This window comes from Antechinus flavipes, chromosome 2, assembly GCF_016432865.1.
Source record: "Antechinus flavipes isolate AdamAnt ecotype Samford, QLD, Australia chromosome 2, AdamAnt_v2, whole genome shotgun sequence".
Classification (NCBI taxonomy): domain Eukaryota; kingdom Metazoa; phylum Chordata; class Mammalia; order Dasyuromorphia; family Dasyuridae; genus Antechinus; species Antechinus flavipes.
The window spans coordinates 58,091,598-58,119,115 of record NC_067399.1 but is presented as its reverse complement, the minus strand read 5'-3'; the positions used below and the strand labels follow the sequence as shown (position 1 = coordinate 58,119,115).

The following is a 27,518-nucleotide window of genomic DNA, read 5'->3' as shown; positions in this document are numbered from 1 at the left end:
ATGGTTACTAGGTTTATACTACTCCAAAGAGATCAAAAAGGAAAAGGACCCAGGTATACAAAAATATTTATAGCAGATCTTTTTTTTGGTAGCAAAGAAACTGAGATATCCATCAATTGGGGAATGATTGAACAAATTGTAGTATATGAATATAATGGAATACTATTGTGCTATATGAATTGATGAGCAAGAAAGTGTCAGAAAAATTGGAGGTGGTTTATGGGAACTGACTGAAGAAAAGTAAAGTGGCCAGAACCAAGAGAACAATTTTAAAACTAACACCAATTTTGTAAAGACTGTGAGAAACTCAGCACCTCTGATTAACACAATGACCCAAGATAATCCCAGAGGATTCATGATGAAAAATGCTATCCACCTCCAGACAGAGAACTAAAAGATTCAAGAGTACAGAAGGAAATATTTTTATTCTCTATTTCCTTTTCAGAACATGGCTAATGGAGAAATTTGTTTTGCATGACTTCATATTTGTAATGGTTTTGCATTCTATACTTTCTCAATGGGTGATAGAAGACATTCTGGAATAATAAAGATAAATAAAAATAAATAAATAAATAGAAATAATAAAAAGATAAAATAAAATAAAAATAAAATAAAAAGATAAAAAAAAGTCGGGGGGGAAACAAGCTAACACATACAAAAATTAAAATAAAACACTTCACTATCTGGCTCTAGCTTTCCATACAGATTTCACTTTATTTCTCTTCACACATTCAATGTTGCAGCCAACTAGTTGACTTGCTATTCGCACCTCCATGTCTTTGCAGAAACTGTGCTTCATGTTTGGAATAATGTCTCTTTGTCTATTCATAAAATCATAATACTCTGTCTCTCTGTATACTCATAAAATCATTAAATTCCTGCAAAAAAAAAGCTCAGGTATCACATAAAATATTTTTTCTATTCCCCAGTTATTAGTGTTCTTTCCCCTGTGTCCCACTCACTAGAAACCAGAAACATTTTGCATATTCTTTTTGTACAAACATTTTTTTCCCTCCCAGTAGACTGTAATCTCTATGTAGATCAAAATTGTTTTGCCTTTTTTGCTTTTGTACTCCCAGCACTGAGCCTAGAGCATAGTCAGAACTTGGAGAACTGAACCAGCCATCATCCCAGTGAGGGATGACTCCATGCTTCCCAAGGCTGGTCCTCAAACAACACACACCATTTTTCTCCAAGCTTGTGACAGGGGCCCTCCCAGTCTGGAAGAACCTGACAAAACTTAGTACCACCTTTTAGAAGCCACAGTTACCTCCCAGCACCAAGGAAATGTGAGGAGAGATTTTTTATTAAGGATAATGAAGACTTAATCCATTATTCTACAAAGTCTTTGTCACTTACCAATCCATTTGGCATAGTTTGCTGTCCAAAATTCAAGTACATATAATGATCATTATATCCACTGTATGTGTATACTGCTATGTTGGGGAAAATGGTAAACAGGAAGGATCTACAGTCCCCTGAAAATAGCCAAAAAGTAGAACATGTTTGTATCGCTGAGTATGCAATTAAAACAATCTACACAAATTCACACAACCCAAATTCCAGAAGACAAAAGGAAATCCTATTTGTGATTTATAATTAATGAAACATTAAACATTTCCTAGAGAAGTGAGGGAAAGATTCAGTAGGTTTTGAATTTCACATGTACAGGACAGACAGTTCTGGCTACACTGTTACTGTCTTGGATTGTGAGCTTTCAATAACTTTATTTTTCTTTGAAAAGGGATGTGTGTGTGCACATGTGCACTAAGGCCTAATAGAACCTTTAATGTAAAGTCGCCCTCTTCTGGGCTTTTTTCTAGGAATTTTACATACAGACCAGCTGATTTCTACCTTTATTCCACCACACTGAATAGATGGTGGAGTGTTAAAGATGATTACGAATGTTACCAATAATATGGAAGACCTGGAATACTTCAAACTCAGCCCAGGTTACACCACGATAAGCTATAATTGAATACTAAAAGGGAATCTAAAGAAATTCTCTTCTCTTCATTCCTCTCTAAAATGGAGAAAATCCTCACTGACCTGTCCTGCCTGCTACAATTCAAGGGTTTTTATAGTCAGAAGGAACTCTCCAAGCAGTCTAGACTGATTTCCACCCTACAGAGAGCATTACTTTTCTACAAGTGATAGAAGATCTACACAAAAATGAGGTATTATCCTCTCAAAATGTTAGGTAAAATCATTAGAAAAGATATCTGTTGGTTCAAAGATCATACCTTCTTGCTAGGAATGTCCATGTAATGAAAATTTCCAATTACATAATTTATTACTCACAAAGCGTTATGTTACCAAGTGCACACTTACCTTGAAAATGGCTCTTGACTGTCCAGGAATGAGATGCAAAGCCACCAAATATATAGCCATCCCTGTCTCTTATCACTATTATGCAGGGACCTCTATCTATAATATTCCCACAAAATTTTGCAAAGCTGTAGCCATGAATCTGAGAAGAAAAAATCAGTCTCCATGTGTGCTGTAGACATGAAGGCAGGTAAGAGTTGATGTAAATAATGGCAGGAATGTTAAGAAGGCTCATGAAGTCTCTAGCATCTTTACACTCTGGGATGAAACCAGCAATCTCCGAGTAAGAATTCAAAACAAGAAATCCTCGCCTGATGATGACATTTAAAAATGTGGAGATCTGGGGCACTTTCAGCAGCCAGTCTTCAAGCAAACTGCAATCACAGGTTTTATCTGGGATTGGTGGGCTACCTGAGGGAAAGGAAGTATATAGCAAAGACATTAAGTTTCACAAAATTGTTCTACTAAAGTATTCAAATGTCTAGACTACTATTCTTCTCTGTATCAAAATCTATTATAGACATGATGGTGATACTTTTAATTTTGTGGCAGTCCAGGTCCTCAACCCTCAAATAATCTGTCTTGTAGCAAACCCCAAAGACCCCATCTGAGGTCTTCAAACAAAAAGAAGACGGTTCCATAAGACACTTCTAAAGGCTTCACGGAGTGTCAGAGGTGGACAGCACCTGGAAGATCTTCATCTGCCAAGAAACAAAGGAAGGACCAGCAAGACAGCAGCCTGCCCATCCTAGGCAGATAAATAAACAACAAGCTTAGAACTTCCCCTTCCAAGCCTTCACTGCCTACCTCATTTTGGCATGAAAGAGCCAAGAGGATAGGTAAAGAAGGTATGGGGAAGTTGCCTCTGTCTTGACTGATCCAACTAAAACTAACTGGTATCTAGAAAGTGTAAGGTCAGAACCAGGTTAGCCCATTGACCTATTGCTTCCTTAAGAATTTCTGATGATCTACGGTCTATCAGATTTTTTACTCTTATAAAAACTAGAATTTTTTCTAGTTACACATTTGTGGTCCTTGCTGTTGGGGAGGCTGAAGCTTATAGATTGCCAGGGCTCAGGAATTCTGAGCTTCTCTCTGGGACCAGAGCCAATAAAAATGATGAACCCCAAGAAAAAAATGACAAGCTGCCTCTGGAAGGGCAAGCTAGCCAAGGTGAGAAAAAATGGAGTAGATCACAACTTCCACTCAAATAAACTCTGCAAGTGGTCGCTCTATCTTGAGCCTAGGAAAGACAGGGATGTCCAGTCTCAAAACAATCACAGCATGACCAAACTATAGTTTTAAAATATATCAACACACTGATTCAGTGTCTGATTTAAATTTATTCTCTTAGCCAGAAGACTCAAAAACAATATAAAGTTTATATTTTTGTCTTTGATGCTTTAAAAATCTAGTTATTTTAGCAAGCACTTTCTAACTTCGCTGTTTTTCCAAATCCCTCTAGATTTTTAGATTTCTAATTAAATTTTACTTTTTAAATACTTCGGATTCTTTTGGAATTCTGAAGCTTTTTGATTGAAATCTGAGAAAAGATTTTTTTCATGTTTCTGAGTTGAAGTAACCCATGGTAGAGGGATAAGAGCCACCAATTTAGTTTATAATTTTATATTATATTACATATTATATTATAAATCCCAGTTCTGTGACTGTAATTTTAGGCAAGCTATTAACTTCTTAGGGTCTCAGCTTCCACCTCAGCAAAATGAGGAATGAGGCTTACCTCAGAGGTTCTTAACTCGTGAACTTGGCTTTTAAAATATTTTGCTTAGTGTACTTCATTATAATTGGTTTCTTTTGTAATCCTTCTGAAAAAGGATCCATCGGCCTCCCCAATCAGACTAGTCAAGAGGTTCCATACCAAAATGGTCAAGAACCCTGGCTTAGAAGACAGCTGCTAATGCTGCCCAAGTAACTAATTTCCTATTTTTCTGAGGTTTTCTTAAAGTAGGTAAGCATAACCAAAGTCTTATTGTCTTAATGACAACAGGGACCAATAAGTGCTACATGGTTAAAAACTTATGACGTTAACTAATACAGTTCTACACTTATAAAAAAGTTCCAGAAAGAAAGTGCCTACATTCTCCAGGACATGTCCAATTCCTTCTACTACCACAATCCCAATAGGTCTTCTGCTGTGGTGGGTTCAATTCTTCAAGGAAAAATGGTGCCCAAAAATAAGCACAATGAAAAGAAATTAGATTTTATCAAACTTAATATTTTTGCCATATAGAAAGTGATTAGTTCACAGATAACCAAAACACTCCAATTTTCTACATAAGGATACTTTGTCTACTTACATGTGATTTCTTTTCCCAAAGAATTTGTATGCAAATATATAGAAAGAGAAAATAAAAATTGCTTATCTTAGACTCTAAAAGAAATGTGTGCTTTGATTTTAGCAAATCCAACAAGGCACTCTTTGAATATGAACAATCACACATGGGCATATTTCCCTTCCTAAAACTAGCATTTAGCCACGACTACACAAGGTCCAGCCCATTTTGAGAGAGCATTTACCTCACACAATCAGATTTCTCATCTTTAATATGGGGGCAGGTAGATGGCACAATGGCCAGGTGTAGACTCAGACTTTCCTAACTGTGTGACCCTAGGCACTTCCCCTTATATATAAAATATATGGAGAAGAAAATGGTAAACCACTCCAATATGTTTGCCAAGAAAACCCCCAATGAGATCATGAAGCATCACACCCTATTAAAATGACTTAACAAAAAAGTGGAGGTAATAATAGCACCTACCTCTCAGGATTGTTATAAGGATCAGATGAGATAGAAATTGTAAAGCATTTAGCACAATGTCAAGTACCTATGTACCTATAGCTTTTGTTAATATTAGCTTTTATTGTTAACATTTTCTTAAGTTCTTAATGGGCTGTTTTTTAATTTAAAAAAACCTTTATTTTAAACATTTTTTTCTTTTTAAATTTTGAGTCCCAAATTCTTTTCTTCCCTCCTACCCCATACAATACTCACTGAGAAGACAAGCAAAATGATATTATACATGTGAAATCATGCAAAACATTTCCATATCATCAAAAAGGACATGGTGGGGGAGGGAGGAGAAAAATAAAGTGAGATAAATTATACTTCATTTTGTACTCAGAGCTCATCCATTTTCTCTCTGGAGATGGATCCATTTTTCGTCATGCTATCCTTTGATAGCATGAGTCCTTTGAAAGTGTCTTGGATCACTGTACTGATCAGAGTAGCCAACTCTTTCAGTTGATCATCATTACAACACTACTGACACTGTCATAAGGACATTTCCTTTCCTCTTTGAACCATTTCAATGAGAGTGACAGTTAAGCATTGCCTATGGCCCACCCCCATTTTCCTCTCTACTCTATTTATGTAACACTCTTCTTTATGTACCTCTTTTATGTGAGAAAAATTTCCCTTACCTCTTCCCTTTCCTCCTTCTTTCAGCATTCCTCTTTCTCATCCCTTTGTTTTATTTTTGGAGCTCATTCCAACATAACTGACCCATATATGTGCCCTCTACCTAGGTAAACTGTTTAAATGTCCAAAAACTGATAGTTTCTAACAGCTATAACTACCATCTTTCCTTATAGGAATATGAACAGTTTAACCTTATGACTCCTTATGATTTTGCCTGTTCATCTTTTGCTTCTCTTGAGTCTTGAGTGTCAAATTTTTTATTCAGCTCTGGTCTTTTCATCAAGAATGCTTGAAAGTTAACGTGTATTGGTCTACCTGCCATTTGGGGGAAGGGATGGGGGGGAAGAAGGGGAAAAGTTGAAACAGAAGGTTTTGCGAGGATCAATGCCGAAAAATTACCCATGCATATATCTTGTAAATAAAAAAAAACTATTTAAAAAAAGAATGCTTGAAAATTCTCTTTTTTACTAAATGTCCATCCCCCAACAAAGAATTGAGCTCAGTTTTGCTATATAGATTATTCTTTGTTGTAATTTTTTATTTTCCCCCAATTACATGTAAAACAATTTTTTTTTGTTTTACATGTACAATCATTTTTAATGTATTTCCTTATGAATCATGTTGAGAGAGAAAAATCAAAACAAAGGGGGAAAAATCACAAGGGGAAAAAAAAGAGAAAAGGAAAAAAGTGAACATAGCCTATGCTGATTTACATTCAGTCACCATAGTTCTTTCTCTGCATGAGGATGGCATATTCCATCCAAAATCTATTAGGATTGCTTTGGATCACTGAATCACTGAGAAGAACCAAGTCTGTCAGAGTTGATCATCATACAATTTTGCTGTTGCTACATAGGTTTTCCCGATTCTGCTTGTTTCGCTCAGCATCAATTCATGTAAAATTTTCTAGGCCTTTCTGAAATCAGCCTTTTCATCATTTTTTATAGAACAATAATATTCCATTACTTTCATTTATTATATCTTATTAAGCCATCCCACAATTGATGGGCATCTACTAATTTTCAACTGTTCACCATCACACAAAGAGCTGCTATAAACATTTTTGCACATGTGGTCCTCTTTCCTCCTTTGTTGTAATTCTATTTCAATTCTTTTGTTCCTCTAATTCTGTGTGATTCTGACAATGGCTCTATGATATTTGAATTGTTTCTTTTTGTTTACTTAAAAGAATTTTTCCTTGATCTGTGAGCTCTGGAATTTGGCTATTATACTCCTGGCAAAGTTTTCCTTTTGGGATGTCCTTCAGGAGGTGATAAGTGAATTCTTTCAATTAATACACACACACACACACACACACACACACACACACACACACACACACACACGTATTTTTTTTCCTAATGCAATTGGGGTTAAGTGACTTGCCCAGGGTCACATAGCTAGAAAGTCTTAAGTGTCTGAGGCCAGATTTCAACTCAGGTTCTCCTGACTTCAGGGCCGGTGCTCTATCCACTATGCCACCTAGCTGTCCCTTCAATCTCTATTTTACCTTCTGGATTTAATTAGGGTTGTTTTCCTTAATAATTTCTTAAAATATAATGTCTCTTTATTTGATAACGGCTTTCAAGCAGCCCAATACATTATTTTCCAATCTATTTAGTAGGTCAATTCTTTTTTCAATGAGATATCCTACATGTTCAAATTATTTTGACTTTATTGTGTTTTGCTGTCTCATGGAGTTATTAAGTTCCATTTGCTCAATTCTAATTTTTAAGGAATTATTTTCTTCACTGAGATTTTGTATCAGTTTTTCCACTTGACCAATTCTGCTTTTTAAGTAGTTCTCTTCAATGGATTTTTATGCCTCTTTTATAAAGCTGTTAATTCTCTTTTCATAATTTTCTTGGATTACTCTCATTCCTTTTTTTCAATTTTTCCTTTATCATTGTTATCTTTTAAGTTTTTCAATAATCTTGTTGGGTTGGGTCCAATTAGCCTTTTTTGAGGTCTTTTTATAACTGTTTTTACATGGCTGCCTTCTTCTGCATTTGTCTCTTGGTCTTCCCATTGCGAAAGCTTTTTATGGTCAAATTCTTTTTTGTTGTTGTTTGCTCATTTTTACAGCCTATTTTTTTATTCTGAACTTTATGCTAAAATTAGGCTCTGCTCACTTGGGGATGGGGATACACTGAACCAAACTTCAGGGTTTTTTCATGCTATTTTTTTAAGAGCTAGTTCCAAGGATCTGCAAATTTTTGGTGCTTCCAAGGTAGTATGATTCTGGGAGAGGGATGTTCACTGCTTTTCTGGTCTGCAGTTTGGTCTTTACCGAGAAAAAGTCTCTGGTTTCCCCAAAGCTACAAGCACAAGTGCTCTGACTTGGAACTGTGAACAGAGTCCTTGCTCCTTTGTGATCAACCCCCAGCACTCCTCTCCACGCTATACCTGTGACCTTGAATTGGATATAGGTAATAGAGTTTCCAATCACTATCAGCTGTACTCAGTACCAGCAAAGAGTCCCCTGTAATCTCTTTTTGACCAGTCATCTTACCCCTTTGCCATCTCTGGGCTGAGAACTCCCAAACCTGTTGCTGAAGATGCTGTTGACACTGCCACATATATGGCTGCTGGATCAGCCTCCATCACAGTGTTACAGACTTCTGCCAACCTCCTAACTTAGCCCAGAAAAAATATCTCATATCTTAATCTTTTATTGGCTCCGCCTTTTCAAAATTTGATTTAAGGCATTATGTTACAGTTGGGGGGAGCAGGATATTGAAAGAATTCAGCAGGGAGGGCTGCCCCTAATCTTGGCTCCTTCTTCAGCTTTTATCATTATTAGTAGTTGCATCAAAACATTCCATTTGCTCTTGAGAATAGAGTGAGCCCCCAGCAAGGAGTCTAAAGCTAGTTTTTTATCAGTTTACTAACACCAACTATCACCCAGTGTAGGTCATTTTTCTTTGGGCCTGTTTCTTCATCTGTAAAAAATCAGTGTATTTTTCTGGCTTTATTTTATACTACCAAACTTCTCAAACTTCTTATTCCAGCCAAAATGGTTTATTAGTTGTTCCTCCAAATCAGGACTATAAATCCATTTCTTAATCAAGCTATCTTTTCCCCTGTTCTCCCCACCTTCCTTCTGCCCCATGCTTGGAATATTCTCCTTTCTCATTTCTGCATCTGAGAATACTTATCTCCCCTTGAAGTCTTCCCCAATCACCATCACCTATTTCTCAGTGCTTACACTTTCTTCAAAATAGTTAACCAAGCAGATCGGTTGTTAGAACCAGAGAAGCTCCACACCCTGGAAGAAGCACCCAGGACAGGAGCACAATGTCATCCACATAAGATGCAGTTAACAAAAGGGAGATATGGGAATAGAGGGGGGAAAAAAAAACCTTGAGGATCATTTCTTCTGCAACTTCTCCCTCAACACTTTAAATAAAAAGGATCAAACTAGATATCTAAGGTTCCTTCCAGCTCTAAATCCTATGATTTTGCCTTCATGGAAGCTCTGATTTTCCACAGAGTAATTTCAGGGATCCTCTAGCCCCACTAAAGTTTCTTTCTACCAGTTTGCTGATGCCAAAAATATCTTTAGGAAGGACAAAGCTCTTCATTTTAAAATAGGAAGCTAAAAAGTTTAAAATACTAATGATTAGGGCAACATTATTGGAAACAGGTTCACTCTTAAATATAAATCAATCAACAAACATAAATGGATTGCACTTTTGTTAGCAAGGGGGTTTTAGACAACTGAAAGATGCTGGACACTTAGAGAGGTAAAAGGGAAGGCTAAAGATACCAAGACAAATGCCTACAAGGCCAGCCCTGACTAACCTCTAAGTGTTTGGGGACAAACACAAGTTGTTGTGGAGATATTCTGGGTGATATTTTTGGGAAAACTGTCTTGGAATAGCATGTGATACACCTACCTCCTCAAGCATTAATGAGGTTTTTGTTTAATTTGGTTAACTATTATACATAGTACATAAAGCACTTTGCTGACTTTCAAGTACCATATAAATGCTAATTACTATCATTACCCAAGAATAGAATTCAGATCCTCAAGTGCCAGTTAAGTGGTCATCCCATATTGCTATACTAATACTAGTATTTTTCAAATGAAAAAGATGTAAGACATCTAAGGCAGGGAAGGCAGGGAAGGAAGGGAAGGAAAGAGAGGAAGGAGAGTAAAGGGAGGAAGGGGAGGAAAGGGAAGGAGAGGAGGGAGGGAAAGGAAGAGAGGAAGGGAAGAAAGGAAGGAAGGGGATGGAAGAAGGGGAAGGAAGAAGGAGAGGGGAGGGAGAAAGAGGAAGGAGGAAAGGGATGGAGGAGGGGAGGGAGGAAGGGGAGGGAGGGAGGAAAGGGAGGAAGGTGAGGGAAGAAGGGGAGGGAGAGAAGGGGAGGGAGGAAGGTGAGAGTCAATCAGAAGCAATGCCATGCTACTAGACTCAAAACACAATAGAGGTGGCAGAGCTCTCCACAATCGCTTGGCTGACTCAAACTCCTGAAACATACAGGTCCAAACCCTGACGCTTGAGGGGTTAAAGAGGCCAAGCCTGAGCTGGGAACCTGGTCTTCTGACTCCCATCAAACCTCTTTCCAAGCCACCATGCTGAGATCTCAAGCACATATTCAGAGAACCTTCATACCCTCCATATTTTGCAGAAGGATGACCCGGGCTGGCTTTTCTGACATTTTTTAAAGCTTGTTCTAAAGGAGTGTCTAACTGGGCTTGACTTTGCTCATTATAACTTACTAAAGGATGCCAATGTTCTTATGTGAGGCTCCCTATTCTATTAACCCATCGCTTCATCCCAAACAGCACCTTTCTCTGGTTGTTTTGTTCAAACATGAGATTTTGGGTCAATCCTGAGATTCCTCATTAGGAAACTCCCTGGGCCAATTTCCATCAGCAACAGATCTGCTGCTGCTGACCGGAGTTGTTTTTTCAGTCATGTATGACGCTTCATGAGCCTACTGGAGTATCTTGACAGAGACACTGGAGTGGTTTGCCATTTTCTTCTCTAGCACATTTTATAGATGAGGAAACTGAGGCAAACTGGATGAAGTGATTGGCCCAGGGTCACACACTAGTTAAGTGAGTGAGAGCAGATTTCAACCCCTGACTCCAGGATTGGGGCTCTATCTACTGCCCCATCCAGCAGCACCTATTCATTGAGGTACTAAGAGGTAAAGTGACTTAGTCTGGAGTCACTCTGCCCAATATACATGTCGGTGGCAGAATTTGGACCCAGCTCTTCTTGATTTCAGGATCAAATCCACTACTCATGTGTATTTTTTAAAATATCATATTTGTTTTCTTTGCTGTTTTTAAAAATTCTGTACCTATGATTTCACCAGGCTAGGAAGCAAGAAGGAAGGGAGGAACACTCCAACTACCAACGCAGATTGGCAACTATCCTATAATTTACAATTTTAAGATTGAGAGGATATGTGCCTGGCCTACAGTGAAAGAGCCTTTATGTGTCAGAGACAGAATTTGAATCAAGGCATATCAATTCCCAGCAAGATTCCCTATCTTCTTCTCCAAATTATCTCCCAGGATCCTTCTTTTGAAAGGATAATAATCTACATTTCTTGAAAATAGGGAGCCATGTATTTGCTCCTGAATTGCATTTCCTCCTGTAATCTGTATTACAGGCTAGAACGCTCATCTCAGCTCCTATTTCCTAACTATAAATTGACTCAAGTCAAAGTAAAGGGGAAAAGTGTTAACTTCTAAGCTTATTGAGTTCACATGTAGAATTTCTTTAATGATACCAGTAAAAGCATTTCAACAAAAAGGAATTAAGTATATTAGTCATGGAAAGCATGGAAACTGGAAACCCCGCCCCCCCCAAATTCCTAACAATTAGAATGGCACCAAAATGGGAAAGAATGCCACGGGGAAGAATCCAGAGGTCTTTTGGAGAGGGGCTTGGGGACATTGGCGATGTACTCCACACCACTCAGAGTAGTAGACACTTTCATGAGTTTACATTTATATGTTCATATCTGTTCATTTTCAATTAATGGGGGATTTTGTGAGTACCCAATTCATGCTTAGTCCTGTGTCTTCCCACTAACATCTCCAAGGAAAGATTAAAAGGAAACTTGCCTTGTTTCAGTGATGAGAGCAGCTGGGAAGCCAATGGCCTTACACCGGCGGTAAAATCTTGACATCTCTTCATATTCCAACCTTTCAGTTCATTTCTGTAGTACAGTACATGTACTACAGAGGTAATCAGATCCTCTGTAAACTTTAAGATCAAAATTTGAACATTAATAACATTTTCATTACAGGCCAAGAATTAAATTTCATTTCAGCAGGAAGTTTCACTTCCCACTACTGCCAAATATCACAGCCCAGCAATTAGGTAATCTCTTAATGTTAACTGGATCTCTCAAATTAAGACAACCTTTTCATTAATAATAGCAATAATATTAAATTGATATGCTATATAAATAAAGATAAGAGGAGGGGCATGTAAATTTCAGGAGATACTTTTACAGAAAGCATTAAATCTGTTCTACTGGATTCCAAAAGAGAAAATTAAAACTAATGGATAGAAGTTACATTGAAGAGGATTTTGGCTTGATATAAAATAAAATGATTAGAAAAGTAAAAAAGTAGAATGGATTACCTTGAGACAGAGTGAGTTTCTTGTTACTTTAAGTGTTTGATCATAGATGATCATTGGTCAGGGATATTCTAAAAGAGGTTCATGCTTCAAGTAAGTGTTGGACTAGGTGAGCTTTAAGGTCCCTTCCGACTGTATGATTTTAGAGACCACAAGGTATGGTACACCATATAGTGCATTATCATGAATGAATTTCATAGAACAAAGGAATTTTCAGAAGGAAGAAGTACATATTAATCTGCAGCTTAGGCAGAATAATAGGGAAGCCACAGAGGAAGAATGGCTGAAGAAATGCAAATGAAAAATAATTGACAAGGTGACAATAGCTTTGCTGATCCTTATGAAGAAAAAAAGGCATATGCTTGTTTTACTGAAGGAGAATTAAGGTCTATTTCACCAAACTCTTCCCTTCTTTCTATCCATTTCAACTTTTAAGTGCCTACCCCTCAGTTTCAAATGGTCTTCTTTACTTTCATATCCCATGAAACAAAATAACACCCTTTTTTTAGATGCCATTTCTGCCCTCCAAGCTTCCTGCTCTTCTATATCTAAAAATTTTTCTGGCCCTAAAAGTCTTGTGTGTTCTAGTTTGGGAAAAAAAGCTTGTAACAAAACAAGTGCATATGAACCTCCATACTCTAATGAAGAGGTCAAACACAGGTCATATAGTATACTCCTCAAGGCATCCCAAACTAGATTAAAATGTAATTGGGATATAGTTGACAAAATTTAAAAAATATAATAAAACACATGTAACATCAAATTGCAAAACTAAGTGAATATATGGTCTGTAAGGATATTGATGTACAGTTTAATGGCTCTGGTTTCCCTTTCAGTTTGAGCTCACTACTCTAATGGATTTGTGATCTCATCGAGGCAGATTCTCCCACCATTTGGGGGTTTATTGTATTACCCAAATCTCACATAGCAGATAAAATTGATATAGTGCTATCCTACCTGATGACTTAACTCTGAAATCACAATTGAGCTCCTAATTTATCCTCAAAATTGTTCTATAAGTTTTGACAAAAGCATTAGCGTTCTGACCTGAACCAGTCACAAGGTTTGAGGTTTTGTGTCAGATATTAAAATAAGAAAATGCACATTTTTCTGAAATGTTCTTCATCTGTCTTTTACCTCTTGGATATGACCTGCTCTCACACTTGAGCAAGGTACAAGGAGCATCTTCATGATCATCCTGCTCTTCTCTCCTGCATTTCCTTTTAATATCTCTGACATGAAAATTGAAAACTGGTCTCTGATGACGTATTCACTAGGAACTGGGTTAACCCCATTCGGGTCAATATGTCTCATGCCGTCATAGATTCTACATATCATTTTCTGGGGTATGGCATCTCCAAGGTAAGCCTATTTAGGGTGAAGAGAAGGGGGAAAGAAGATTTCTTTTAAACAATGAAAAGTGAAAATCTTACAATAGTTTATAGCATCAATATTGATTAAAAAAAACTTTCATGTGATAAATACCCTTAAACTATCCTGAACAAAAAGTTCCAATAACATCATTAATGGATCATTCAATGGAAATTTCAAGACCCTAATGTAATGAGTATTTGGCTGATCTCCCATTTCTGATACAGTCCTATAACATTAACTACCCACTGCCAAAGTCATTTCATAGCATTTTTAAAACCAGATATTATGACTGAGATCACTTCCAATGATCTTTTAATGAAGAGAGCCATCTACACCCAAAGGACTGTGGGAACTGAGTGTAGATTACAATATAGCATTTTCACTCTTTTTGTTGTTGTTTGCTTGCATTTTGTTTTCTTTCACATTTTTCCCTTTTTGATCTGATTTTTCTTATACAACAAAACAATTGTATGACTATGTGTACATATATTGGATTTAACATATATTTTAACATGTTTATCATATATTGGATTACTTGCCATCTAGGGGAGGAGGCGTGGGGAAGGAAGGGAAAATTTGGAACCCAAGGTTTTACAAGAGTCAATGTTTAAAAATCATTCATGCATATGTTTTGAAAATAAAAAGCTTTAATAAAAAATAAAATAAAATAAAATCAGGTATAATACTATTATTCTCTCTGCTCAAGAACACAAAATGATTCTTCCTTACCTATGAGATCAAGTTTAAATTCCTTTTCCAGATCTTCCAAGTCCTCTTTAATCTCTCACTTTCTTGATTTAGTTATCCTCATGTCTTATTACCTATTTAGTTATCCTCATATATCTTACTACCCACCTGCCCCCAAGTACCTTCTACCCACTTCTCTTTACTGAGCCCAAGACCCTCATCAATCATCTCTTCTTGAACTGGGCTAAAGACCACACATGGATTCTATAGCTTCACTTCTCACAATGCTCATCTTTCCAGGGACAGCATAAATTGTATTTCTTCTAAAAAACACATGTAGACTACTCTGAACTTTTTCCTTTTTATCTTCCATGATTTTTATTTTGATCCTTCTGACTCCTAAGTTAGGACTCTATCTACTGTACCACTTAACTGCATCTCAGAAAACAAACATTTAAAAATAGAAAAGCTCTATAAAGATTTCTACGACAAACTTTCCCCTCAAGTTAGTGGTGACAGAGAGATCACATTTGCACAACAGTCTCTCTGAGGTTTTGCTCAAGGAAGTAAAAAGAAGATGCCTATACACAAGAGACTGATACAGGAGTCAACACTGGGAGAATACTAAATATAAAACTCTTAGGAACAAAATCAGTGTTATTACTCTTTTGGTTTTTTTTTTTTTGAAAACTGTTATGGGAGAAAATAAATAACTATAGATCCATATGTTTACTTGGCCTATCTTTAAGTAAGTTATGAAAAAGTAGCAGATGGGTTTCATAAAGAATTTTCTATGGCAAGCCACATCACCTATGGTACTCACTGGTGATGGCTTCCAAAAGAGAATTTGCTGAGCATGCTTACCATTATTGTGAAGGCAAAAAACAAAATCTATGGGATTCTTCATAAATGCTGAGACCTTCCATATTTTCCCATTTATAAAAGCCATTGTATTGATATACAAGCCTAGAATACTGCAAAGCCTCCTGAATGAGATTCACAATCACTCAGAATAATTTCACCTATCTATTTTTTTCCTGGAAAAAAGGAAGAATTTTTATGGTCCAGAGAGGTATCCAATTGCAAGGAAAGCCCATAGAATTCATTTATCAGTGTGTTTGATCTTAGAGGAATAATAAAGATGGATGATGATCTGACTCAGAACCAAATAAAACGAAAAGGATGAACTGGATTGCATTTGGGAAACTGTACTGCTTTTAATGGCCCCAAATTTTATCTTGAAACAGAGGCCCATTCTTTTTCACATCTACATTTTTCCAAATGATGCTGTATAGCTGCTAGTGAGTAATACCACAGTCATCAAAGTTACAAGTTGATCCAAAGGCAAAAGAGCAGCACATGATGGTCAAAAGCAGGCTACATACAATAGTATGTAACTATTGAAGAACTGCACAAAAGCAGCCCCATGGAGGAAGTCAGATGTATGACTTGAAAAGGAGGTGGGTACAATAAAAATAAAGAAGAAACAACATATATCTCATGTGGTCTACTGGTATCCCCACAATGTCAAAAAATATGGAAGAAGATCCTCCACATGCTGTGGGGAAGGCCACTGAGATGATTTGTGAATAAACACATTAAAAGAGAAGATGGCAGGAATGAGTTTCAATCTATGATTTCTGAGCAAGTATTCACAGTGATGAGATCCTCACTTCATCAAATTATCAAAGTGACTTAACTTGCCTGAGCCACATGAGAAAATCCTATAATATCACTAGGGATAGGAAAGTGACAAAATCACATGTGCTGCTTTATTGCTTATTACAAGCCACCCACTTTCCCTAGTTACTGTAGGTAAAACCAATGTCATCCTATTCTCAGGCTTCTGAGTTTCTTGGCTACATGAAGGAAAGGAACCCCAAAAGGGAGAAATAGGCTAGAAAAGCAGATTGGGAGAAGAACTTATATATGATTAGGAAGAGCCAAGAGTCTGGATTGAGACAATTTTGTACTCTGCCAGAAATTTATGCACTCCAAACCAAGACTAGAAGCTCCTAATATCCAATGCACTGCCATTGCCACACTAATATTATTACCTACTGGGTCTTTCCATGGAGGGAGAACCATATGAATAAAAGACAACCACCAATAAAATCAACACATGGACAAACTTGACTCCCTTAGAGCCTTTTCTTTAGATTGTTCTATTCTATTCTTGATTGGGATGATTTCCTTTACTACATATACTTCTCAGTAAATATGGTTTGCTTACTCATTGTGACACCCAAATGGCAAATTTAATATCACACAACTTACCATTACCCCTCTATAATCATGTTTTTAAAATATCAATTAAGTTAATAACTTTTTCTTTAAGAAACAGAACTGATTCCATATCCAAGTATGATTTATATCAACCTAATACCTTGAAGCTGATATCTCCTACATATTTTAGTGACTAGTCAGGTTTCAGGCTTACTAGAGTAACTAAACAACACATCCAGCCAGGCAGAGATAGAAAATAGTCAAAGACTGAAATGAGAGAGGCTCATAACTGTTTAGTGATGGAATCAAAGATTTAGAACAGGGAGCACTTGGGGATCCTCCAGCCCAACCTTCTCATTGCACAAATGAGGAACTTGGATGAAAATGAAGACGTGGGCAATTTTAGTCATTTTTGAGTTGGGTCTTAAAATATGTTGCTTCATTCTTTCATTGGCACTGTTGTGAAATGACCGGGATATAGGACATAACTATATTCAAAAGTAACTTTGTATAAAGTGTGAATACGAGACAAAACATATCAATTGCCATGCTGGGTCATAGATGGTTGAGCACTTCCAGTCTGGCTGTGCCACAAAGTAACATGTTACACTGAATAACTCTATTCCAGAGCACTCAAAAGTTGTCTCTTGTTCTTGCCTGTAACATTTCCAGAGAAATAGGGACTGGAAAACATTTTCTATTCCTTTCACAGGATACTGTCTCCAAACCTCCTGCTATGGCGGCAAATAATCCATCAATCTCAGCTTGTTCTTCAGGTAGAAACCGCGAACAGTAGTTCGGGCGGCAATTTGTTTGTTTATTCCCCATCTTTTCTTACTTGTGATGGAATCCTATAAGGAAAAAGGGTGAAAGACACAAGGTTGTAAATAGATAAAAATTACATTCATATCGAGATGAAAACAGCCATTTTCAGCTGTGAAATGTTGCTAAAATACACTAGACCAGTGAAACAACAGCTTTCTAAATGATACAAATTAAAGGTCATGGTACATAATTTTAGAAAACTACCCCCCCCCTGGAAAGCAGTCCAATTTGTAAATTATTTTTGGAGGAAACTGACACCCCTCCCCTTCCCCCCTCGCCCTCCAGCAAGGCTCATACACGTGCAGGTTAGAGGCAAACCCGAAGTAAGGAAGGCGGGATGCAAGTCCCGTGGGAAATATAGAAGCTCTAGGACCACAGCCAAGCCTCCCGCACCCTCGGGGCTCTGAACAATTCTCTGAGGCCACAAGGAGGAGATGCCGACCTTCCCGCAGCCAGACCAAAGTGCACAGACGTTCATCTGCAAAGATGCAGTGTGAGGGTGGTGATTTTTGTTGTTGTTGTTGGGGTGGGGGGGGGGTGGGATATTGAAAACCCATAGAAAGAGAAACAAGGAGCAAAGAAATGTTTAGATAGCCAGAGGGCACTGCGAACCCGAGGCTGGTCAGGAGCGGGAGACAATTAAGGGGAGCTGCGGGCCTATGAAGGCTCCAATAGTTCTGGCTGTGTGACCTTGGGAAAGTCCCTTAACCTGTCTATGTGCCCTCGGCTGTGAAAGGGGAATCACAAGAGCACTTCCTTGTGCACCTGCTCACGGATTTCCTTGCCTTCCCCTCGCTTCCAAGAAAGGAGATAAACCTGCCTCCATGAGGCTGACTCTTTGGCATTGAATCATGGGCCTACACAGGGGTGAGATTACAAGCAAAAAGAAGACCCTTATTTCTAGCCTAGCAAAGATGGAAAAAAAATATCTTACCAGATAATGCAAATGGGAAAGGGGATAGAGGTGGGGAGAATATTCAGGGATGAGACATTCCAGCAAAAAAGGTGAAAGATGGCTTATTCATCTGTGGACAAACAAAAGATAGTAACAAGAAATGCTTTTTTAAAGAATATTTCATTTTTTCACCAAATATAAGTAAAAATTATTTTAAACATTCATTATAATTTATTGTGGATCAATTGGCCTTCAAAGTCCTTGTAATTATGATATCAACTTCAGCAAAGTTGGTTTTATTCTTTAGACATTTATTAATGTTTTATTTTGAAACAAGACATTTCCCAATAAATATCATAACAAGCCTTTCTGCAAGATCCATTTCCCCAAAACAAAGAATGCTAACAGAAAATAGGGATGTGTCCTTTAATTCATATTAGTCCAAAAAAAGCCAACTTTTGTTGCCTCTGTTTATTTTATTTACATCGTTGTAGTTATCGGGTGCATTATTTAGTTTTTACTTTCTTTTTGTATCATTTCACAGAAATGCCATAGTTTCTCCAAATTCTTCATATTCACCTTCCTTAGAGTGCTTATATTCTATTTGTTCAATCATTCCAAATCATTAAACATTTTTTTTATTTTACCTGAACTTTTTAGTGATATCTTTTGTTTTTGTATCACATTCTTTTTCAAATATGTCAGGCACAGTGAGCCAACTAATCCTTGTAATAAAGATTTTAAAAGAAAGCTGCAGGTTAATAAAATCAACACCCTGTAATATATATTTGATAGCACATACCATAACCCCCCACACCTCTTATCCCCGGATTCTCAACTCCTCTCCAGGAGCAAGCTTGGTGACTTTAATTATTCAGTGTTCAGTTCTCTCCTTAACTAGGATTTACCCAAAAAGGTTGAATGAACACGTGTCAGGTATTTTGTAAAAGGCATTCTTTTATGAATACGAAGAGGACTGAGCAGTTCTAAGTAGAAACTGATAAAGTTCCTTCCAGCTCTGAAATATTATGATTCTACTTGAATGGTAATCTTAAAGAAGTTATTTCAATTCCCTAAAGATTTTAGTTAAATCACAATAATTCCCCCTTTCCCCCAATCTTTAGCTTTCCTCCTTCCACCTCCACTCATTGTATTTGAGAGCTTTTTAAAGGTTATTGCATGAAGTTTGAGGAAGGATGAAAGAGTTCTACAGAAATCAGACATGATGATGGTTTTTAATATTTTTAATGTATTCTGTCACCTTCATCCATAGGCTATAATAATTTTAAAATAATATGAGTATTTTAGAGAAAGTTATGAAAAGGTATGACTTTGAAACAGCCTTACTATTAGCAAGAGTGAAATATTAGTAATTATAATAAATAATATAATAATAAAATACTTTGTTTTCTCTTAGGTAGTCTAGTGTTTCTTCAACATAAAGAGAAGGTTTTCTTAGTAAAAATAGAAATTCTTCCTTTCCCCTAAATACACACACACACACACACACACACACACACCCCTCCAGTCCCAGTTACTCTATCTTAAATGGGAACTTAGACTAATATTATTATCTGAAAACCAAAAAATATCTGGCCATACTCTTCATCCCAGTGACTCTGAATTCCTATAGATCATCATCCAAACCCTATTCCTCACTCTGTACCATAAAATTCCTCATTTCCATCTCTCTCAATCCTCCCACCTCAGTTTCAACCAAACATTATCCACCACTTCCATTGTGCCCTCTGGGATATCTGTTCCAGGGGCAACAAACTCCCCTTCATCTTAAATTTTTTTCCTCTCCCATTCCTTCCAACTACTAGCTTACTGAAACCTGGCTCTCCTGTGATAACTGAGCCTTCTTGACCACCTTTTTCAGTACCAGCTACACTTTTACTCATTCTTCTTGGTTCAGCAGCCGAGTTGGTTGAATTGGAATACTCCTTGCTCTTCCTTCTTTTCCAATTTTTCCTCCTTCTTAATCCAGTAACCTTTTTCCTTTTGATGTTCATTCTATTCGTATCTACCACCCAATCAAAATCCCAGTAGCCATTGACTACAAACTCCCAGGTTCCTGCCCTTCCTTTCAATGAGTTCAATACCTGACTCACAATTTTTCTCCCCTCCCTATTTCCTACTCTCACACTAGGAGGCTCTGACAGTCTTATTGACTCTCCCTCAAATAATCTAACCTAGTCACTTCTCCATTTCCCATGGGACTCATCTCAGTCACATGAAAATATAGTCATATCTTCCATCTTGCCACATTCACCCACAAATGACCACATTTTTGTTCAAGTTCTGAATCTGAAATTCTCTTATCCCATCTTTATGCTGATGACTCTCAAATGTATCTATCCTTCCCAAAACTTTCTTGCTGGAGCTATGGGCCAAGGACTTTGCTCCTGAACTAAAACTCTTTATCTGTCCCAAGTCCCTCTGAGCCTGACATTAAGAACAGGAACTTTCCACTTGAGTAATTTAACTCTGCTCCAAGATAATAAAATTAATGGGTTTTTAATCAGGTGGAAATAAAACCTACCTCTCAACATCATCATAGTTAACATGTATTCATTTTCAGGTTTACCAGGTATCTTGTGTGCAATTAATTTAATCCAACACAATTTAGTTCTCATCTGATCCTCCTGTTGTACTTGTGGACAAGTTTCTACCTGCCTTACATTATCAGAGTACAGTTTCTCCAAGACCTGAGCCTCCTCCCCCCCAACACTACCAAACTAATTCAGACCCTTTCTCCCTTCACTTACCTATTCATGTGACCCAGCCTCAGAGCTTTCTCCACTTCAATCTTATAATACATTCAGTCGTCAAATTAGTTTTCCTGAAATACCAGTCTGAGCACATCAACCCCACCCCCATTCAATCAACTCCAGTGGTTCCCTATTAACCTAGGATCAAACACATAAGACTCTATTCAACATTCAACACAACCAGAACAATTCAGCACAACCAGCTTACTTTTCCAGTCCTCTTTCCACCTTATTCCCCAATGCTTACTCTAGATTTCCTGCTCTTTCTTACACTGGATATATCATCTCTTTGTTCGGAACCAGAATTCTTGGAGCCATTCCCTCTTTTATCTTCATCTCCAGGCTTCCTTTTCTTTTCTGATAAAATCCCACCTTATGCAGGAAAAGTTTCTTTTCTCAGTCCTCTTTGTGCCTTCCCTCTGAAATTACTCCCAAATCTATACTACATAGATGCATGGTCCAGAGGTGAAGTGATTTCCTTGTGGTCATACATCTAGGGCGTGAACTACTCCAGGCAAACCAGTTTTGAAGAGGCTTCTTTTTGCAACAACAATGGTCATGAGAGTGTGCTTACAAACGGTGACCTTCATAGATGAAAGCTGACTTTCTCTACCCATAGCTAGTTCTTAAATGCTAAATATCAAGCCAAAAACATGTGGCTGTTTCATTGCTCTTGTTATTGTTTTTAACAATGTCATTAATCCGAGGAAACACAGAAGGTACAGCTGCTACTTTTTCCTGCTTGTCATCCTCCATAAAACTAACTACATCATTCCTGGAGCAAATCAGCTCCACTGGACCTAGAACCTCCAGGATCAAAAATCAAATAACCAACCCCTCCCTTCCAGCCTTTCCAGTTTTCTGCCAAGTTCTAAGCCACCGAGTCACATCTCCAGCCTGGGAGCATTCTCACCAGCTATCCCGTACCTACAATTCTCTTCATCTCTCTCTGGGCTTCCTTAAGTCCCAATTCAAACCCCACCTTCTATAAGCAAGCCTTTCCTGATTCCTCCTGGCTTTCAGTCTGGCTTTTGTCAAACTTCATGCCTTCCTTTTGTGATCCCCTCCCCTTTATACTTTATCGTGTTTAAACACAGGTGCTTGCATTAGACTGGGCGCTCAAGAGCAAAGACTGTCTTTTTTGTCTCTGTATCTCCAGCCCTTAGCACTGTATCTGGTACAAAGGAGGTGCTTTAAAATGTCTGTTAATTTGATTTAGATCTTAAAAAGCATACAACATCGACCATTAGCAACACTACAGAGATGGAGAAGCTAAGGGTTTCAAGGAATCAGGCTCAAGGTTTCAAATTCACCTCCAAAACTGTCAGCTACAACAACGGACAAAGAAAGGAAAGTAAAATCTCCAAGTGATAAGAAGCTCTTGGAGATAAGCAGAGAAAGCCAGGCCTCTGGAGGGCTTTGGCAGCTGGGGCATCATCACCCAGGAGGCCTGGGCCTCTAAAGTTGGCACAAAGATTGGAAACCCAGGGCAATTGGTTGGTTTTTTTTAAGGGTGCTAACCTTGCTATGAAGAAAAACTTGTCATGGATAATATAATACCAAAACTGTGGTAAGGAAAATTGGACACTTTCTACTCAAGTCTCTACCAAAATTGTATTCATAAAAAAATCCAGGTGAAACCAATATAAGCTGGACATCGTCCTGAGACTGTAAAACCAACCAAAATGGGGTCCTGTGAAGTTTTTACTTTCAGTGGGTGTGGAATGCTGGTTTTTATTAAGGTTTTATGAACTCTGGTACTAACAGTCTGTTCTAGAATTATAAACATTCTTAAATACTTAAAGAATATTGCGATCTACCAATATGTCACAAAAGGTTAACCAATTTCTCCAAGAGATGAAGATAAAATATGCTTCAATAAACTGGAACTCACTTGGTTTAAATCCTATTGAAAACCAATGGGTTATGTTAAAGGTTAACATGGATAAATGAACTGAGTGTGATTTCATGATAAAGAATTAAGGAATATATGTCAAAATCTTGTGAACTCAATGTCAAATCACATGAAACAAGTGACTTCAGCAAGCCAGCCAAAGGAAGATATATTACAGTGTTTAAAAGATGTTGTAAGGTTTTGAGTATACATCCATATATTTAATTATTTTATTTTGTCACTGTAGGTAATAGACATAACAGATATGTCAAAAGCCAGACTCAAAGCCAGGTCCTTCCTGATTCAAGTTGCCCCTGTCTAAATGAGAGTCCTGTGCAAGACAAGGCTTGCAGAATTTTCGAAATAACTGCCCTAAGTCTGCTCAAACGTATTCGCCTCAGTCAACAAAACTTGGGGCTCTATCTCCCAGTAGTTCTCTTTTCATAAACAAAGACTTGGCCTACTGGTTATATTATAAACAGGCTCCTTCATTCCTGAAAAAAAATCAATCAGTTCTTTAGAGCTTGAAGGTAGAACATCAAGGTCATGGAATGTGACTACTTCATTTTATGGCCTGGGTAACTGAGGTCTGAGGCTGAAGTCAGACCCAACTCAAAGTCTCTTTAAAATACTCTATACACTATGCTTCCTCCCAACTGAACTAGATTTCAAATAAGCATCAAATGGGCATTTGCTAGGAGAAGGGGCCAGAGACAGAGAAAACTGGGCAAAAAGCTGGACAAATTTGAGGCAGCTTCAGAGACTGGGATAAGATATAAGAGGAAGTACTTGCAACATTAATTCCAAAAGCAGCAGACTTTAAGATATGTCACAACAGCAAAATATTAGTCTGAGAGCAACTTAGAGGCAGTAGGGAAGCAATTAGTGAATAATCTACTAAGAGGGAAAAAGGTGCAGAAAGATAAGTAATTTAAAAGGAGGAAGAGGAAACTGTCAGGATTTTATAATCAATCAGGAAATTCAACATCCTCAATTCCTAACAATTTGAGAGACACTTCCTAAATGGTTATTAGGACAGATCAACTTTTATAGAGCATCTACTCAATAAAGTTACTTACTGGCTTTAGTGGAAGGTGACAAGGAGAAAGGATAATTGACTGTATTCCTTTTCAACAATTCAATAAGCCTTCATTTTCTAAAGAACCTACTATGACATAGAGGATAGTCAGAAATTGAAGCCATCAACTTCCTCAAAGTGTTTATGTTGTGTTGAGGGAAAGAACAGATATCCTGGCAAGTAAACAAAAAGGTAAATATGAAGTAATGGGGGAGGAGAGAGAAGAAGGAAGGGTCTCATCCTCCTTGACTGGTGAAGTCCCCGTGTAGGAGAAGATAAGAGACTCAAGCCTTGGATTCACCAAAGGATTCCAAGGAGGTAGAGAGCATGTGTGAGAGTGGGAGGGTGGTGGAAGGAAGCAGCCTGAATAAAGACACTTCTGAGAAGATGAGCATATAGGTCAATTTGATGGAAAATAGTTTGTTCAGGAGAGTACTATGAAATAAACCTACAAAAATAGATTAGAGCCAGAGTGTGAAAAGCCTCAAATTCAGGGTGAGTTATTTAACCTCAGTTTCCTCAATTGTAAAATTGTAAAATTTGTCTAGCAGGATTGTTGACACAAAACAATATTTGTAGAGTGTACTGCTGGAAACAAAGTATGAGTTTGTATTTTATCCTGAAGGCAAATAAAAAGTCACTGAAGCATTCTGAGCAAGGGTAGGGCCTGAGGTGATCAGATCTGTACTTAAAGAACTCTCATTTCTCACAGCTGCATCAATAATGGATTAGGAAAGAGGGCCCAGAAAGGCAGGCTGAACTAAGTTGGTGCCACATGGGTAGTGGTGGAAAATGATGCCAAAGTTAAGACCTAGCAGCTGACTAAACAGAAATGATTGTGGGGGTTTCAAATGTAGGTGACTGAAAGCCCCCTTCTATTTCACATTACTCCTTTCATAAAGTCTGGCCAAATTTATTTTATACTCCCAATAATATGTAAAGAATAAGGACTGTTTTTCACTTTTTTTAAATCCTCAGCACCTAGCTCATAAGTATTTGATGATTTGATAAATGCTTTTTTTTGTTACTATCTCACCAAACTAATCTTTACTTGCTTCCTCATTACTTTTAACAGTATCTTTTCTCCTATTCATATCACTATATCTCTGAGATCATCACTAATTTCTAGGATGGGGACTCTAATTTCATTCCTGCCCACATCTTTGGCATATCTTTCTATCCATACTAAATATAAATATTCAGAGGCAGTTTGTTGGCACTCTCAAACCTTGCAAAAAGTATTACTTATACACACCTACCTTCATCTTAAAAGTCTATTTACATAATTTCACAGTATAATTGATATATTGCTCAATGAGTGGGAGAGGAACTAAAAACCTTTTTAAAAAATGAATGTTAAGATCTGGCAGTGTTACTACTGGGCTTATATCCCAAAGAGATCTTAAAGAAGAGAAAGGGACCTGTATGTGCAAAAATGTTTGTGGCAGCCCTGTTTGTAGTGGCCAGAAACTGGAAACTGAGTATATGCCCATCAATTGGAGAATGGCTGAATAAATTGTGGTATATGAATATTATGGAATATTATTGTTCGGTAAGAAATGACTAGCAGGATGGTTTCAGAGAGGTCTGGAGAGATGTACATGAACTGATGCTAAGTGAAATGAGCAGAACTAGATCATCATTATATACTTCAGCAACAATACTGTATGATGATCAATTCTGATGTCCCTGGCTACCTTCAGCAATGAGACAAACCAAATCAGTTCCAATGGAGCAGTAATGAATTGAACCAGCTACACCCAGTGAAAGAACTCTGGAGATGACTAAGAATCATAACCTTGAATTCCCACTCCCTATATTTTTGCCTGCTTGCATTTTGGATTTCCTTCACAGGCTAATTGTACAATATTTCAGAGTCCGATTCTTTTTGTACAGAAAAATAACGGTTTGGTCATGTATACTTATTGTGTATCTAATTTATACTTTAATATATTTAACATGTATTGGTCATCCTGCCATCTAGGGGAGGGGATGGGGAGGAGGGGAAAAATTGGAACAAAAGGTTGGCAATTGTCAATGCTGTAAAATTACCCATGCATATAACTTGTAAATAAAAAATTATTATTGAAAAAAAAGAATGTTAAAAATAAATAACTTTTAAGATTAAAATTTTAAAAGATTTAAAAGTTTTACAAAGTTTTTATTTACAAAGTAAATATATTTTTAAAAAATACTACAGCAAGTTCTTTGGGAAAGCAAACAGTTCATCCTGTAGGCCTAGATCTCAGGGTACTTTTTCACTGGAACAAGTCATTTTAACTTCCCCGGACCTCAAGCTTTCTCCTCTGTAAAAAGGGATGATAATAATTAATCATCCACTTCCCAGGATAGCTGTGAAGATCAAACTCGATGTTTACCAAGCGCTTTGCAAACCTTAAAGCGCAGTATAAACGCTAGCTACTGTGATGTTATAATAGGCGCTGATTAAATAATTGCTGCCTTAATACGCGCTGCAAGACTACGCGACTTGCTCCAGAGCGCGGAACTCGAAACCAAGACCCGGCTCCCATTTCAAATTCAGCCCTCTCTCTGTGCACTAACTGGCCCCTCCCCCCTCCCTCTCGGGGCCTCTCCTCACCCCGTTGTAGTGCTTTGTCCTTCGTTCGGAAGAGGACCGTGACATCAGGGAGGCGATGCCATGACAGGCGAGTGAACCGGATTTAAGGGAGGGAGCAAGGTCACCTGCCTCACTTTCCCCTCCAGAGCCATTTGGGTCCAGTGGACGGGTATAGATCAAGATGACTGGAGATGGCCCTGGATGAAATGAGAAGGGTAAGGCACGCAGGGGCTACACCCCCTCCCCCGATTGCCGGTCCTAGAAACTGCCCCCTTGCCCCTCATCCAGGCCAGCCGCGGGCTCTCTAATGAATAACCATGAGGCCTTATTAATATTCAAGAGCCCGACCCGCGGAGTCGGTCGCGAGAAGCCCCAGGTTCATCATTTAGGAACCCACCTGGAGTAGTCGACTCGCCTCAAGCGGAGTCTTCGGGCCCGGCCAGCAGCGCCCGTGTTCCGTTGTTAGGCTTTCTGGCCCTGTCGGCAGCGCCGGACCCCGGCGCCCTTCTTTGCCCCATGCCTGTGTAACTGGACAGATTTCGTGACTAACACACCGCTCCTCTCCTCTCGTTACCTGGAGACGCCTCTGACGAACAGCCATTCGCTCTCATTGGAGGGGAAACGAATGGGAGGCGGGATCTGAGGGGGACCGTAGCCAATGAAGCGTGCTGAGGGTGGGTCCAACAGGTCAAACGGGCTTCAAGAGAGGAGGGACCATGGGCGTTTAGGCTAGAATTGGTAATAGAAGCTAGGGCGGAGGATCCACTGGAAGGACTTTTTGAGGGGAGGAAATATATGGCTTATTTCC

The 27,518-nt window shown here is 38.1% G+C and overlaps 1 protein-coding gene across 2 annotated transcripts in view; it reads right to left on the bottom strand.

Moving 5' to 3' along the window:
- MEAK7 (MTOR associated protein, eak-7 homolog) overlaps positions 1–27,266 on the bottom strand; it is a 38,284-nt gene extending 11,018 nt beyond the window's left edge. Inside the window, exons 1-8 of one of the 2 annotated variants that reach the window (XM_051974923.1) lie at positions 27,108–27,265; positions 18,426–18,516; positions 17,324–17,517; positions 13,517–13,747; positions 11,857–11,998; positions 4,427–4,498; positions 2,332–2,739; positions 1,360–1,478 (exon numbers count right to left, since the gene is read on the bottom strand). In XM_051974923.1, the coding sequence (XP_051830883.1) occupies positions 1,360–1,478; positions 2,332–2,739; positions 4,427–4,498; positions 11,857–11,998; positions 13,517–13,747; positions 17,324–17,494 (1,143 nt within the window). In that variant the 5' untranslated portion in view covers positions 17,495–17,517; positions 18,426–18,516; positions 27,108–27,265. Of the gene's footprint in view, positions 1–1,359; positions 1,479–2,331; positions 2,740–4,426; positions 4,499–11,852; positions 11,999–13,516; positions 13,748–17,323; positions 17,518–18,425; positions 18,517–27,107 lie in introns of both variants that reach the window. The other variant, XM_051974924.1, reaches the window with a different exon arrangement.
- Between the last annotated feature and the right edge of the window lie 252 nt (positions 27,267–27,518).